The sequence below is a fragment of the Scyliorhinus canicula genome, chromosome 10 (genome assembly GCF_902713615.1).
Source record: "Scyliorhinus canicula chromosome 10, sScyCan1.1, whole genome shotgun sequence".
Taxonomy (NCBI): Eukaryota; Metazoa; Chordata; class Chondrichthyes; order Carcharhiniformes; family Scyliorhinidae; genus Scyliorhinus; species Scyliorhinus canicula.
In genome coordinates this window covers 171,002,742-171,016,014 of record NC_052155.1, presented here as the reverse complement: position 1 = coordinate 171,016,014, position 13,273 = coordinate 171,002,742, and the positions used below count along the sequence as shown (strand labels likewise).

Genomic DNA, 13,273 nt, shown 5'->3' with positions numbered 1-13,273 from the left:
CCAATGAAATACAACCCTAGCCGGCTTAGTCTCTCCATTTGCCTTCTTTACTGCCTGCTGTACCTATGTGCTTACTTTCAGCGACTGATGCACAAGGACACCAAGGTCTCGCTGAGTATCCACCTCTCTCAATTTACCCATTCAAATAATCTGCCTTCCTGGTTTTGCTACCAAAATGGTTAACCTCACATTTATCCACATTATACTGCATCTGCCATGTGCCCAGTCACTCAGCCTGTTTGAATCCAGCTGAAGCATCTCTGCACCCTCACAGCTCACCCTCTCACTCAACTTTGTATCATCTGCAAATTTGGAGATGATACATTTCGTTCCCTCATCCAAATTATTAATATATAATGTCAAGGGGGCAGCACGGTGGCGCAGTGAGTAGCACTGCCGCCTTACGGCGCCGAGGTCCCAGGTTCGATCCCGGCTCTGGGTCACTATCCGTGTGGAGTTTGCACATTCTCCCCGTGTTTGCATGGGTTTCGCCCCCACAACCCAAAGATGTGCAGACTAGGTGGATTGGCCACGCTAAATTGCCCTCTAATTGGAAAAAATGAATTGGGTACTCTAAATTTAAAAAAGAATATATATATATATATATATATATATATATATAATGTCAACAGTTGGGATCCTCACAGATTCCTGTGGTACCCCACTAGTCACTGCTTGCCAACCGGAAAAAGACCTAATTATTTTCAACTTGCTTCCTGTCTGCTAACCAGCTGTCTATCCATCTTGAGACACTGCCCATAATCACATGTGTTTTAACTTTACATAGTAATCTGCAATGTGAGACCATATGACATAGGAACACAATTAGGCCATTTGGCCGTTCTGTCTGCTCTGTCATTTGATCATGGCTGATATGTTTCTCATTCCCATTCTCCTGTCTTCTCCTTATAACCACTGATCCCCTTCTTAATCACAAATCTATCTATCACTGTCCTAAAGACACTGGCTTGGCCTCCACAGCCTTCTGCAGCAATGACTTCCACAGATTCACCACCCTCTGGCTGGAAACCTCCAAGTACAGACCCAGAGTCCTCAGCCACTCTTCTTTTGTCAAGTTCTTCATTCCGGGGAATGAAAGCTTTCTGAAAGTCAAAACAAACCACATCCACCAGTTCTCCCTGGTCAACCACACTAGTTACAATCTCAAAGAAATCCAGTTGATTTGTCAAGCATGATTTCCCTTTCTTAAATGCATGCTGACTTTGATGATACCACTGCATGACCACCAGTGGATCTACTATTTTAAGGGCTACTTAAGAACTTGGGATGAAGACTATCAGGTCCTGGAGATTGGTCCGCCTTAAATCCCATGAATTTCCCCCAAACCATTTCTTTTCTAGTACTAATTTCCTCCGGCTTCTCACTGAAACTTGTGCTCCTCTCAGAAGTCCGGTACATTATTCATGTCCCCCTTTGTGAAGACCGAAGCAAAGTACGAATTTAGTTCCTCAGCCATTTCTTTGTTCCCTATTATGAATTCCCCAGTTTCTGACTGATGGTGATGGTGAGCTGCCGCCTTGAACCGCTGGAGTCCCTGTGGTGCAAGTCCACCCACGGTGCTGTTAGGGAGGGAGTTCCAGGATTTTGACCTAGCGACAGTCCGGTGATATATTTTCAAGTCAGGCTCGTGTGTGACTTGAAGGGGAACCCCCAGGTGGTGGGGTTCCCAAGTATACTAACCTTGTCCTTCTAGATGGTAGTGTTTGTGGATTTGGAAGGAGTTGCCTTTGGTGCTTAGATTAGTTCCTGCAGTGCATCTCGTAGGTGGTACACACGGCTGCCACTCTGCATCGGTGGATCAGGGAGTGAATGTTTGTGTAAGGGGGAGCAATCGAGTGGGCTGCTTTGTCCTGGATGGTGTAAATTGTCTTGCAGCAGGATTCCTAATCTCCAACCTGCTTTTGTAGCCACAGTATTTTATATGGCTAGAGCAACACAGTTAACACTCCAGGCCAATGAGCTTTCATCCAAACTGGGAAATGTTAGGACTATAAATAGTGTTTAAGCCAGTGAGATGAGGGAATGATTAAATGATGAGTATTAAGAGTGAGAACTTTGTGGAACACTGCCATTCAATTCACGAGTGTGAGTTTCCGGTTACCTCCCATTTTTAATTCTCTAACCTGCTTCCACGCTGACCTCTGTCCTCTGTCTCCTAGTATTCCAATGAAAATCAAAGAAAACTGTCAAAGGAATTGAGTTTGCAATCTCTGCCCCTATTTTGTTTCATTTTTTCTTTCGTGTTTGGGTCTTACACTAATTTATCTGTTTTCATTATAGGGTGGCAACTGTTCATCATTCTGCCATTCACTATCTCCTCTTCTTAGCAGGATATGTATCCAGGAAAGGTTAGAAGGATTAAAACCATTTGTAACTCCTGGTTAGCTACGGGAGTGCTCTGACTCTCCATCACTACAACCACCCTAACCCCTCACCACTTACGTGCCGTAAACATTTACTGTCTCCCTGGCTTCACATTGTGGCTGGGGCCATTACATTAAAAAAAAATTAATTTAAAGAAGGACTTTGGAGTTGCTGCACTCTACATTTGTAACCAGGTCCAGCTGAGAAATATGCAGCTCCAGACTAAATAAGAGTGGAATGGCAATCCGTGGTGATTGACACTTGTGACGTTCTGACCCGTTCAAGCCACAAAACTGGATAGAATAATAAATGTAGCTTTTCCTAACATGAACTAATTGAGCCTAAAATGTTCATACAGTTAATAATTTGCATGGTATTTGTAATAAATAGGAAGGGAGGAAAACAGCCTTGGGGAAAACCATAAATCCCAGTGCATCTAGTGTGAGGATTGGTGGTCATAAAGTTTCACGGGGTTTTTTGTTTGTTTTTCACTTATCTATACATTGCACTTTTCTTTCACCTTTATTCTGATGAAAACATGTATTTCGGTATTTACAGGCCATGTGTGGGTTGCTGCAACCAGGGCTATCTGCCAATGCTTGTAGAGTATTAAAACATTAGATAAATCATTGCAAAACATATTTATTCTGTTTATCGTCTGGTAAACTTCAAAGAAAGGTTAGGCCTACTGTGCTGCTTTTACAATAACATGAGTTACTACAAAAGGTATTTCTTGAGTTTACCGACATGGCAAAATGCAGCAAGAAATGTACTTTGCAAACGGTTACCATATTAACAGTTTGAGTTTTGATACTATTGTGTTCTCGACATGAAGTTTAAATTTAGTCCTGGGTGGTACTGATTTTTTTTCTTTAATTTGTGATGATTTAATTGACTGGGCTTGCATTCCTTGCTGAACTTCATTCAGCACGCAATTTACAAATTTCTCATTACCGCCAATTGTCCAGAATTGAAGTCTCCTCTGTGCACTCAACTTTCTTGTTATCACAACTAACTTATTACTGCAGCTCTCCAAAGTAACTCAATCATGCTGATGGAATGTACAAGTGAAATGGACCATTACTACTTTTGAGCTCTGAAGGAGCAATTGGTTCTCCTCAATCACTGCCCCCTCACCCCCAAATAGATGGCACTCGTGTGCAGAAGTTGAACTAATTTCATAAATTGCAGACTTGCATCTAAGGTAGCTAAATGTTGAGCCCAGATAGCAGCATTTGAGATTTTGATTCACTTATTTCCGCAGAATTATGTGGAGGAAAAGCTGATGCCAACATGGAACTGGATGGTTAGCATCATGGACTCCACTGAGGCACAGTTACGGTACGGTTCAGCATTATCTTCTGCTGGAGACCCTGGTCATCCGAGCCATCCTTTACATGCTTCCCAAAATTCTGCCAGGCGGGAGAGGTTAACAGCACGTGAAGAAGCCAGTCTGAGAACATTAGAAGGAAGAAGGTGAGCTCCCATTTCATGGAATCTTGCTATTATGTCACAGTAATGTGTTGCCATTGAAGTGAGATTGACTACTAAATGCAAAGGGCTGCGTGTTTCTTGCTCCATAGTGACCATGTCCTTGGAAATTTTAGAAATCTGTGGATGTCAATTTCCCAGTTAATGTTTCCAGCCAGCTTTATCCAGCAGCTTGCGGTTTTCTGTGGAGCTGCATAACTGGAATGGCCTAAGAAAGAGGAAGCCATACTTAATCTTGTATAAACATACTCCCTGCTCCCAAGTTTCTATTCAGATTATTTTCTTCCATAAAATGGGCATGCACTTCAAAAACACGGCATAATTTCCGGTTAAAATAAATTGCTATTATTTTTTTATTTTTCCAATGAAGGGGTAATTTAGTGTGGCCAATCCACCTAACCTGCACATCTTTGGGTTGTGGAGGTTGAGACCCACGCAGACACGGGAGAATGTGCAAACTCCGCACAGAGTGACCTGGTGCCATGAGGCAGCAGTGCTCACCACTCCACCATCATGCTGCTCCCTAAAATAAATTTATTTTTAATGATTTTGGCCTGCCTTGAATCTTTCAATGCAAGAATAATCAATTTGGGATTATGCTGGTAAAAGTAGATTCGGTACAGTACTGTACATGCCCTTTAATTGGATCATTCAAATTTTAACTGAGAAATATGTTACTATGTTGTGACGGAGCCCTGAAATAAATGAGGGTATTTTGGAAAGGGCGAGGGGAATAATTGGCGTCCGATTACAATGAACTCTGATGTTGTCTTGCCGGAGAACTTTGATCATCACTCATTACCATACAGTTTAATAGCAAATGCCACCACTTGAATGACTTCACTCCGGGTCAGCCAGCCCTTTTCTCCTAGATTACTTTCAAGAAAAATTTTTCCTTTTCCTGTTAATGTGTGTATATAAAGGAGTCTAGTTATATGACTGGGAACATAGGCTAAAGGATGTTGAGCAATGTTGAGAAATCCAAAATGGTGCTAATTAATAGCAGATTTAAGATCAGTATGTTTAAACGTTCATCCAAATGCCAAACCCACACAGATGCGGAGACGGTGTGCAATCTCAACACAGACAGTGAATTAAATGTTTTTAACTGCTATTAGATTGGCCCATCTTTTTGCACAATAACAGCTGGCAGCTTTTCCATCTGGAGATCAAATAGAACATACAATGCAGAAGGAGGCCATTCAGCCCATCTAGTCTGCACCAACCCACTTAAGCCCTCACTTCCACCCTATCCCAATAACCCATCCTAACCTTTTTTTTGGTCACTAAGGGCAATTTAGCATGGCCAATCCACCTAACCTGCACGTCTTTCGACTGTGGGAGGAAACCGGAGCACCCGGAGGAAACCCATGCAGACGCTGGGAGAGCGTGCAGACTCCGCACAGACAGTGACCCAGCGGGGAATTGAACCTGGGACCCTGGTGCTGTGAAGCCACAGTGCTAACCACTGCTACCGTGGTACCCTAATTTAAAGCTGGTTAGGCCACAACTGTAGTACTCTGTTCAGTTCTGGTCACCCACATTATAGGACGGATGTGATAGCACTGGAAAGGGTGAAAAGGAGCTGTACAGGATGCTGCCTATTCTGGAGGGTCTGAACTATAAGGGGAAATTGAATAGGCTGGGGCTGTTTCCTTAGAACAACAAAGGTTGAGAAGGGACCTGATAGAGATATGTAAAATTGAGCAGTATAGATGGTATTGATAGGAAGGCACTTTTTTTCCATTAGTAGAGGAGGCAATAGCGTGGGGGCGGGGTGCATAGATTTATGGTAAGTGGCAGGAGATTTAGAGGGGAGCTGAGGGGGAACCTTTTCACTGAGAGGGTGGTTGGTGTCTGGAACTCGCTGCCTGAGAGAGTTGGTGAGTCAGAAATTCTTGTAACATTTAAGTATTTAGATATTCACTTGCACTGCTATACCTTCAGGGCTATGGGCCAAGAGCTGGCAAATAAGATTTGTGTAGTCAAATCTTTGTTGACTGGTGTGGACATAATGGGCCGAATGGCCTCCTGTCTTATAAATGTCTATGAATGTTCAAGTGATATCTTTGCACATGGATTGAGAAGTGCATTTAATTTTAGCTGAAATTATCTCAATTAGCTCTGTTCAGCGTCAGAAAGTATTACTGTAATAAAATGCAATTAGTGACATTTTGAACCCATGAAAATTTTTAAATTCTGCAGCACAGAAGTGTTAATATAGTTGATCAAATTAAACCAGATGCAGCTTTTGAAGGCATGCTTATTTGATCTGATTAGATTTGTTGAACTAACTTGATGTGGATGAATATTAAATATTGATTTTCATTGTTTGCTTGCCAATTATTATGATCTCCACAGACGTGCTACTTTGTTGAATGCTCGTCAAGGAATGATGTCTGCACGTGGTGATTTTCTCAATTATGCCCTTTCTCTGATGCGTTCCCATAATGATGAACATTCCGATGTTCTGCCCGTGTTGGATGTTTGTTCGTTAAAGCACGTAGCCTACGTTTTCCAGGCACTTATCTATTGGATTAAAGCGATGAACCAGCAGACAACATTGGATACACCACAACTTGATCGAAAACGGTACTTTACTTTCAGGTTGAGTGTTGTGAGAAAAATTGCCTGTTTATCTCTCACCCTTGTTACCCCCAATTCTCCTTGTGCTTATGGTGTTCCAACAATAGTATTCTGAAGGCAATATTGGTTTTGAGCCAGCAGTTTTTAAATCACGTTTGTGCCAACTGGTTTAAGTAAGAAACCAAAAGCCAATCTTTTTATATAATATTAGGTTTATTTGCAGAGTGCAACATTACATATGTCTACATCCTCCCTCACCAACATCCAGTGTCTAATTAGTCTCTTTATTTTGAAATTAACAAAATGAACTAATTAGCAAATAGACTAATTAATTAATTGACAACCCCTTAAAGGGACACTATAATAAAAACAAAAGTCCATCTTTTTATGTTCTCAAGGTACTTGATCATTAATATCCTCCTTGTTTATCCTTAACGTTAATACTGTTAACATTAATGGTGGTGATTATAGGAAGAGCAGTATATAAAATGGTGCTCTTGTGTCTCGATAATGGAGGTCACAGGGTTGGGATTTTTGCAGTATGTCCCGTAGATATTATGTTCTTCAGCTACAGTGAACTGATGGTGGAGCGGATGAGTACTGGGTCCAGTGGGCTGCTCTGTCGCTACAAAGGAGAGTCCTGCGCTCTCCTGGGATGATATTGAGCTGCTCGTGTTCTTGAGGCTAACTGCGGGAGAGAATTCCATCACACTTTTGAATTCCGCTTTATGGATGGTGTAGAGTCTTTGAGGGGACAAAGCCACATGCTTACTACTGAGTTCCTGGCCTCTGCCCAGCTCTTGCTAACGTTATGGCTGTTACAGTTTAAGCTGCTGGGGCGGCTCAAAGTTACACTGGTGCTGTCAACAGCAATATTTTACGGCATGAATGCTGTCAATTGAGCCAATCTAACACTGGTAGTTCTTATAATGTATGCCAGGAGGTTTGTGGAGTCCCTTTATTTTCTATTTTGTGGATCATGCTCATTTACTTGGTTTAGAAATGGATGTTGACATAGATTTTTTGTGTGACTGAGCGATCAACAGGGCACTAAAATGAATTGATAAATTTGTAATGATTCCATCAATAACAGTTAATTACTGCCGAAAAGTGTGTTGGCATATGTTCACAAGCGCTCAAGGGGGTCAAATGGCCTACTTCTAATTTAGTAGTTTGTATGCTTGAGGGAAGAGCTTGACCTATATAGCGTGCCCTTCACATCACAAAGATGAATTACTTTTGGAAAAATTAGTTTTTAAATTTGGCACGCTATATGAAGAAGTAGAATTACCTGATTGCTGCTCAGGCTGGGTATAAAATTGTACGACCATAGATGCTTCACTTAATGGTGTTTGAAGTTACGAGATGTGAATTATAGAACTGGCTTAAATGATGCTTTGAAGACGTTCAGCTGCTTTATATATTGCTATTTCAACCAGAAACTCAAAAGCTCACGTAAATTGAGGAACTGCTTAATATTTGACCTAAATATTTCTGGAGTATATTCTGGTATTTTGGTGTTCTCAAACTATAGATTGGAGATCTGTGGATAAAATGGACCAAATCATTTTGTTTTTTGAATGACGATACATTTTCAGAAAAAAGGCTTTATACACTGAAGGAGGTATTTTGGCATAAAATGTAATTGTTCTTGGGTTTATGGTATTCAAAGCGAAAGTGGAAATCTTAGTTCAAATACAGTTTAAAGCAAATGTCGCCACCAGAACTATAGTTTTATATTTGAAACTAAGTCTAATGGGCCATTCTTTGCAGGACTCGAGAGTTGTTGGAGCTTGGTCTTGACAATGAGGATTCGGAACATGAAAATGATGATGATACCAATCAAAGTGAGTATGTTTGTGCAAAAAAATAAGCCTGCAAACTGTTAATGGGCTGAAGAAATCCTGTCATTAAATAAAATCCTCATTGCATTTCCACAGCTGTTATGGACTTCTGCAATATATTGCAGAAAGTGGAATTTCTCCACTTGCTAAAAGTTTTTTCATGCATTATGAAACAACAGGCAAATGGAGACTTGGTGGGAAAGAAATTGGACTTTATTGTTCCTTGTCTAAAGATACAAAACGGATATCACAAAGCCAACTTCAGGAACTGTCAACATCCTTTGGCCGGGTTACCATTGGCCAGAAACTGAACTGAGTCAGACATAAAAATGAGAACAGTGAATGCTGGAAAGACTCAGCAGGTCTGGCAGCATCTGTAAGGAGAGAAAACAGTTAATGTTTAGAGTCCATCTGACTCTTAAGAACTAGAGAGGGAAAATGTAGATATTCAACTGTAGCTGGGAGATAATACAACATCCTGTAGTAACATTAAGAACACAAGACAGGTGGCCTGGTGTGGATGTTGGGGGGGGGGGGGGGGGGGGGGGGGGGCTTTGCTGGAGGGAGGGTTAAATATATATGGGATTTTCTTTTTAAATAGTGGGTTTAACGTGGAGGCGAAGGGTCAGAGTCTAAAGTTGTTGGACTTAATGTTGAGCCTGGAGGGCTGTAATATGCCTAATCAGATGAGGAGATACTCCTCCAGCTTGTGTTGGGCTTCAGCCTGTGTTGAGCTTCACTGGGGAATTGCAGCAGGCCAAGAGCGGATATATGGGTATGAAAGCAGTGTGCTGAGTTAAATGATGAACACAGGAAGGTTGAGGTCATGCTTGCGAGCTGAGCGAAGGTGTTCCACAAAGCAGTCACCCAAGTTAGCATTTAATCCCTCCAATGTAGAGGAGATTGCATTGGGAGCAGCGAATATCATAAGACTAAATTGAAGGACGTGGAAGTGTTGCTTAACCCATAGCCGTTAAAATACTGTGACTGAGAGCAGGTCAGAGGCTGGGAATTCCATGGTAAGCAACTCCTCCCGTCTACACACAGTCTGACATTCACTTAGAAGGTGCAAGTCGTGATTGTGATGGAATAATCTCCACTTGTCTGGATGAAAGTATTTCCAACTCGAGAAGCTCGACATCACCCATGACAAAGCAGCCTGCTTGTTTGGCACACCTTACTAAAACCTTTTACTCCCTCAACCACTGACGCATAGTCGCAGCAGTGTACACTGTCTACAGGATGCACTGCTGAAACTCGCCAAGGCCCCCCACGCTGCACCTTCGAAGCCCATAACCACTGCCATCTAGAAGAACATGGGCAGCAAATGCATGGGAGCTCCACCAATTGGAAGTTCCCCACCACGCCACTCACCACCCTGACTTTGAAGTATATCACTGTTCCATCACTGTTGTTGGGTCAAAATTCCTGAAACTCCCCAATAGCACTGTGGGTGTACTTACACATCGATTGCAGCAGTTCAAGAAGACAGCTCCCTCCTGCCGCCTTGGGGGCAATTTGGGATGGGCAATAAATGCTGGTCAAACCAGCAACGCCCACATCCTATGAATTAATACAGAAAACCTGTGCCTCAAGAACACCTGAAAACATTCAACCCAATTTCGGGTGAACTCTTTCTCTCCCCCCCCCCCCCCCCCCCCCCGGTATGTAGGTTACTCTGCAGAACAGGAATTAAAATGCTTGTTTATGCCAATAATGACTCTAATACCTGTTTTGGGGTTTTAAGAAAAATTGATACGGTGAAAAGGGAGGTCTGCAGGACTGTTGCTGACCATGATCTCCTGTCCCCCTCCCACTCCAACTCTGTTGTACTCTTTTCCTCCATGATTTCACTTTCCACTCTGACACAAAACCACTGCGAGTGAAGCAAGCGGCTTGAAATTGGTTATCTGCACTAGAATGCTACCTGTGTAGTTCCAACCGTTAGCCTGCCCACATTAATTACATGAGATGCGATGCCCAATTTGTGTGGCTCTCAATTCTCCTAGTAACAGCACAAGCTTTATGTAGGCCTAAAAATGCACTACCCCTTGCCCTATACATGAACTGTTTATGTTGCAAACAATGGTGGACCCCCCCCACCCCAGAATTCCATTGGGAGATGCATCTTTCACATGATCTTTCCCTATTTATCTTTCCTGTTTGCATCTAGATGCTTCAGTCATTTACCTAGAACTGTAGCAACAGTTGGTTAATTTTATTGATTCTTTCTTTGTTCTCCTGGATTGGTGTATTCAAAACTGAGTTTGTTTCCTCATCCTGGATATTCTTTGGTGTATTGACATGTTATTAGTAGTTCCAAATTTTACTGGCATGTTCTCGCCAATATGATGCAGTATTTCTAAGCCGGGTTTATGAAATTGTAATCTTTAGGCATTTCTGAAAGTCAAGATGGACCTTTTGAAGTGTTCAGTCCACAGGGCTCTGCTTTGGGGCTCTGTTCCGTCAAATCACCTGCCTTGCTGAGCAGTACATGGGCATGCCACTGATCCTAATTCAGGGACCGACTCATTGTGTTGAATTATATTTATGGATATAACGTGATATCTCCTGCACTGCACACCCCCATTTTTCTTGCTGTGTTTTCTATGTGCTTCAATTGGGGAGAATTATAGAAGTGCTGTACATTAAATGCAACTGTTTTCAATGCCCAGTGTCAATCGGTTGTACCGACATGGAATGTTTTGCACAGCCAATATTGACTTCATCCATTTTACTTACACAATTTAACAGACCATTTTTTGTGAGCATTATTTATAGTTCCTGTTTTTCTAAATTGCTGGATGAGTACATTTCTGTCTTGCATTTCATTACTGAACTGGTTAATTTACTCACAGTAGGTATGGCGTACTGTGTTCTCAAATTGGGATTTTTCCATTCAGGCTCTGGTCTCCATGACAAGGATGATGAAACACTGTCCACAGAAGCGGGCCAAAATCACCCATTCTTCCGCCGGTCTGATTCCATGACCTTCCTTGGCTGTATTCCACCAAATCCATTTGAAGTTTCTCTGGCGGAAGCAATTCCACTGGCAGACCAACCTCACCTTTTACAGGTAAATGACAGAAACAGTGACTGGTCTATTCGTGGGCACTTTTTGTGGACGTTACTTGCTGTAAAAGCGTTAATAATGCAATGGCTGCCTTTGCAAATGGTATTCCTGAGCTTTGAGAGAATGATGTGTGTTAAATTGATATATTGATTCTTTTGGTGCAAATTGTTTTAATTGGATGTTTTGTTTCTTTCTCTTTCTCAAGCCCAATGCTAGAAAGGAAGATTTATTTGGTCGCCCAAGCCAAGGTTTATACTCATCCTTTTCAGGCCTTGGGAAAGGTATAACTGAAGTAACGGTGGATCGAAACTGCTTGGAGGTAAAATTTTCATGATTACTTATAATTTGCTGCCTTCAAAAATAGATCTGCATAAGTGTGTAAGAGTAATGTTTTAGACAAGGGACCTCTGGTCGGTATTTCTTAAGTACTCCTTCAACGCCATCTGTTCTACAAATTTACTGCTGCAGCCCGTGACAGCTTATCTCCATGGAGTTTTTTCTCGGTAGACACCAGCAGAGTACATGTTTTTGTATCTCCCAAATTTTTTTCTTTTGAGCTGCAGGCTCTGTCTTCAGCGTTGCTAGAGTGCAGCAGCAACTTGTAGCTGGGCAGCACGGTAGCATTGTGGTTAGCACAATTGCTTCATAGCTCCAGGGTCCTAGGTTCGATTCCCTGTTTGGGTCACTGTCTGTGCGGAGCCTGCACGTTCTCCCCGTGTGTACGTGGGTTTCCTCCCGGGTGCTCCGGTTTCCTCCCACAGTCCAAAGATGTGCAGGTTGGGTAGATTGGACATGCTAAAGTGTCCTTAGTGTCCAAAATTGCCCTTAGTGTTGGGTGGGGTTACTGGGTTATGGAGATAGGGTGGGGTTGTGGGCTTGGGTAGGGTGTTCTTTCCAAGAGCTGGTGCAGATTCGATGGGCCGAATGGCCTCCTTCTGCACTGTACGTTCTATGAACTTGTATTCATGTAGCACCCAGAACACAACAAACATCGCTCTTGTCCATGAATTAAACTTGGAGCTGAATTAACCAAATATTTAAAAAATATCTGAACATTACTCATCGGCTGGAATGCTGTGCTCCTATTCTTCAGGTGCTTCCCACAAAAATGTCTTACTCATCCAACCTGAAGAACGTTATGAGTATGCAGAATCGTCAGCGAAAGGCAGCCGATGAGCAAGTATTGCCAGATGAAGAATCTGAAAATTCGCGAATAGGACCATCTGCTCAGGACCTTGCAGCACAACTAAAAAGTAGTTTACTGGCTGAGATTGGGCTCACTGAAAGCGAAGGACCACCACTTACTTCTTTTAGGTAACTGCTCTTCATGGTCCTTTGTAATCTTGTTGTTTAAATATTTCTAATTGTCTTTCCAAATGGAATAAAACGGCTCAAAGCTATGTTGAGTATTTTGCCATGTTCCCTTAATAGCTTACAGTTTTAGAATTGTATCATTTATTTCTCATTCTTTTTATTAATTACCAGGCCACAGTGTAGTTTCATGGGAATGGTTGTCTCTCATGACATGTTGTTAGGACGTTGGCGCCTGTCTTTGGAACTCTTTGGGAGAGTGTTTATGGAAGACGTGGGAGCTGAACCTGGATCGGTAAGGATTATATTTAAAGTACAGCATTCCAGTAGAATAGAAAGCTGGATAATTTTGTTTTCAAGCTGAGTGTGGTTTTATGCAGCACTTCAAATAATGTAGAGCGGACTTTTCCTCCGACAGATTTTGACCGAACTTGGTGGGTTTGAAGTGAAAGAGTCGAAATTCCGGCGCGAAATGGAGAAACTAAGAAATGCTCAGTCTAGAGACCTAACTCTAGAGGTAACTTGAATTCATGACTGCTGGTTCGGCACCACTTACTTGTTTTTCTTGTCTCTGAACACCCCT

General features: G+C 42.1%; 1 protein-coding gene across 11 annotated transcripts in view; it reads left to right on the top strand.

The window, feature by feature from the left end:
• Positions 1-13,273, top strand: part of ubr5 (ubiquitin protein ligase E3 component n-recognin 5) — a 170,989-nt gene that overhangs the window by 141,260 nt on the left and 16,456 nt on the right. For 6 of the 11 annotated variants that reach the window (XM_038810121.1, XM_038810123.1, XM_038810122.1 and 3 more), the window contains 8 exons: positions 3,650-3,861; positions 6,238-6,468; positions 8,236-8,309; positions 11,210-11,382; positions 11,585-11,698; positions 12,473-12,693; positions 12,865-12,985; positions 13,088-13,207. In XM_038810121.1, the coding sequence (XP_038666049.1) occupies positions 3,650-3,861; positions 6,238-6,468; positions 8,236-8,309; positions 11,210-11,382; positions 11,585-11,698; positions 12,473-12,693; positions 12,865-12,985; positions 13,088-13,207 (1,266 nt within the window). The remainder of the gene's footprint in view (positions 1-3,649; positions 3,862-6,237; positions 6,469-8,235; positions 8,310-11,209; positions 11,383-11,584; positions 11,699-12,472; positions 12,694-12,864; positions 12,986-13,087; positions 13,208-13,273) is intronic. The other 5 variants (XM_038810125.1, XM_038810127.1, XM_038810132.1 and 2 more) reach the window with 1 other exon arrangement.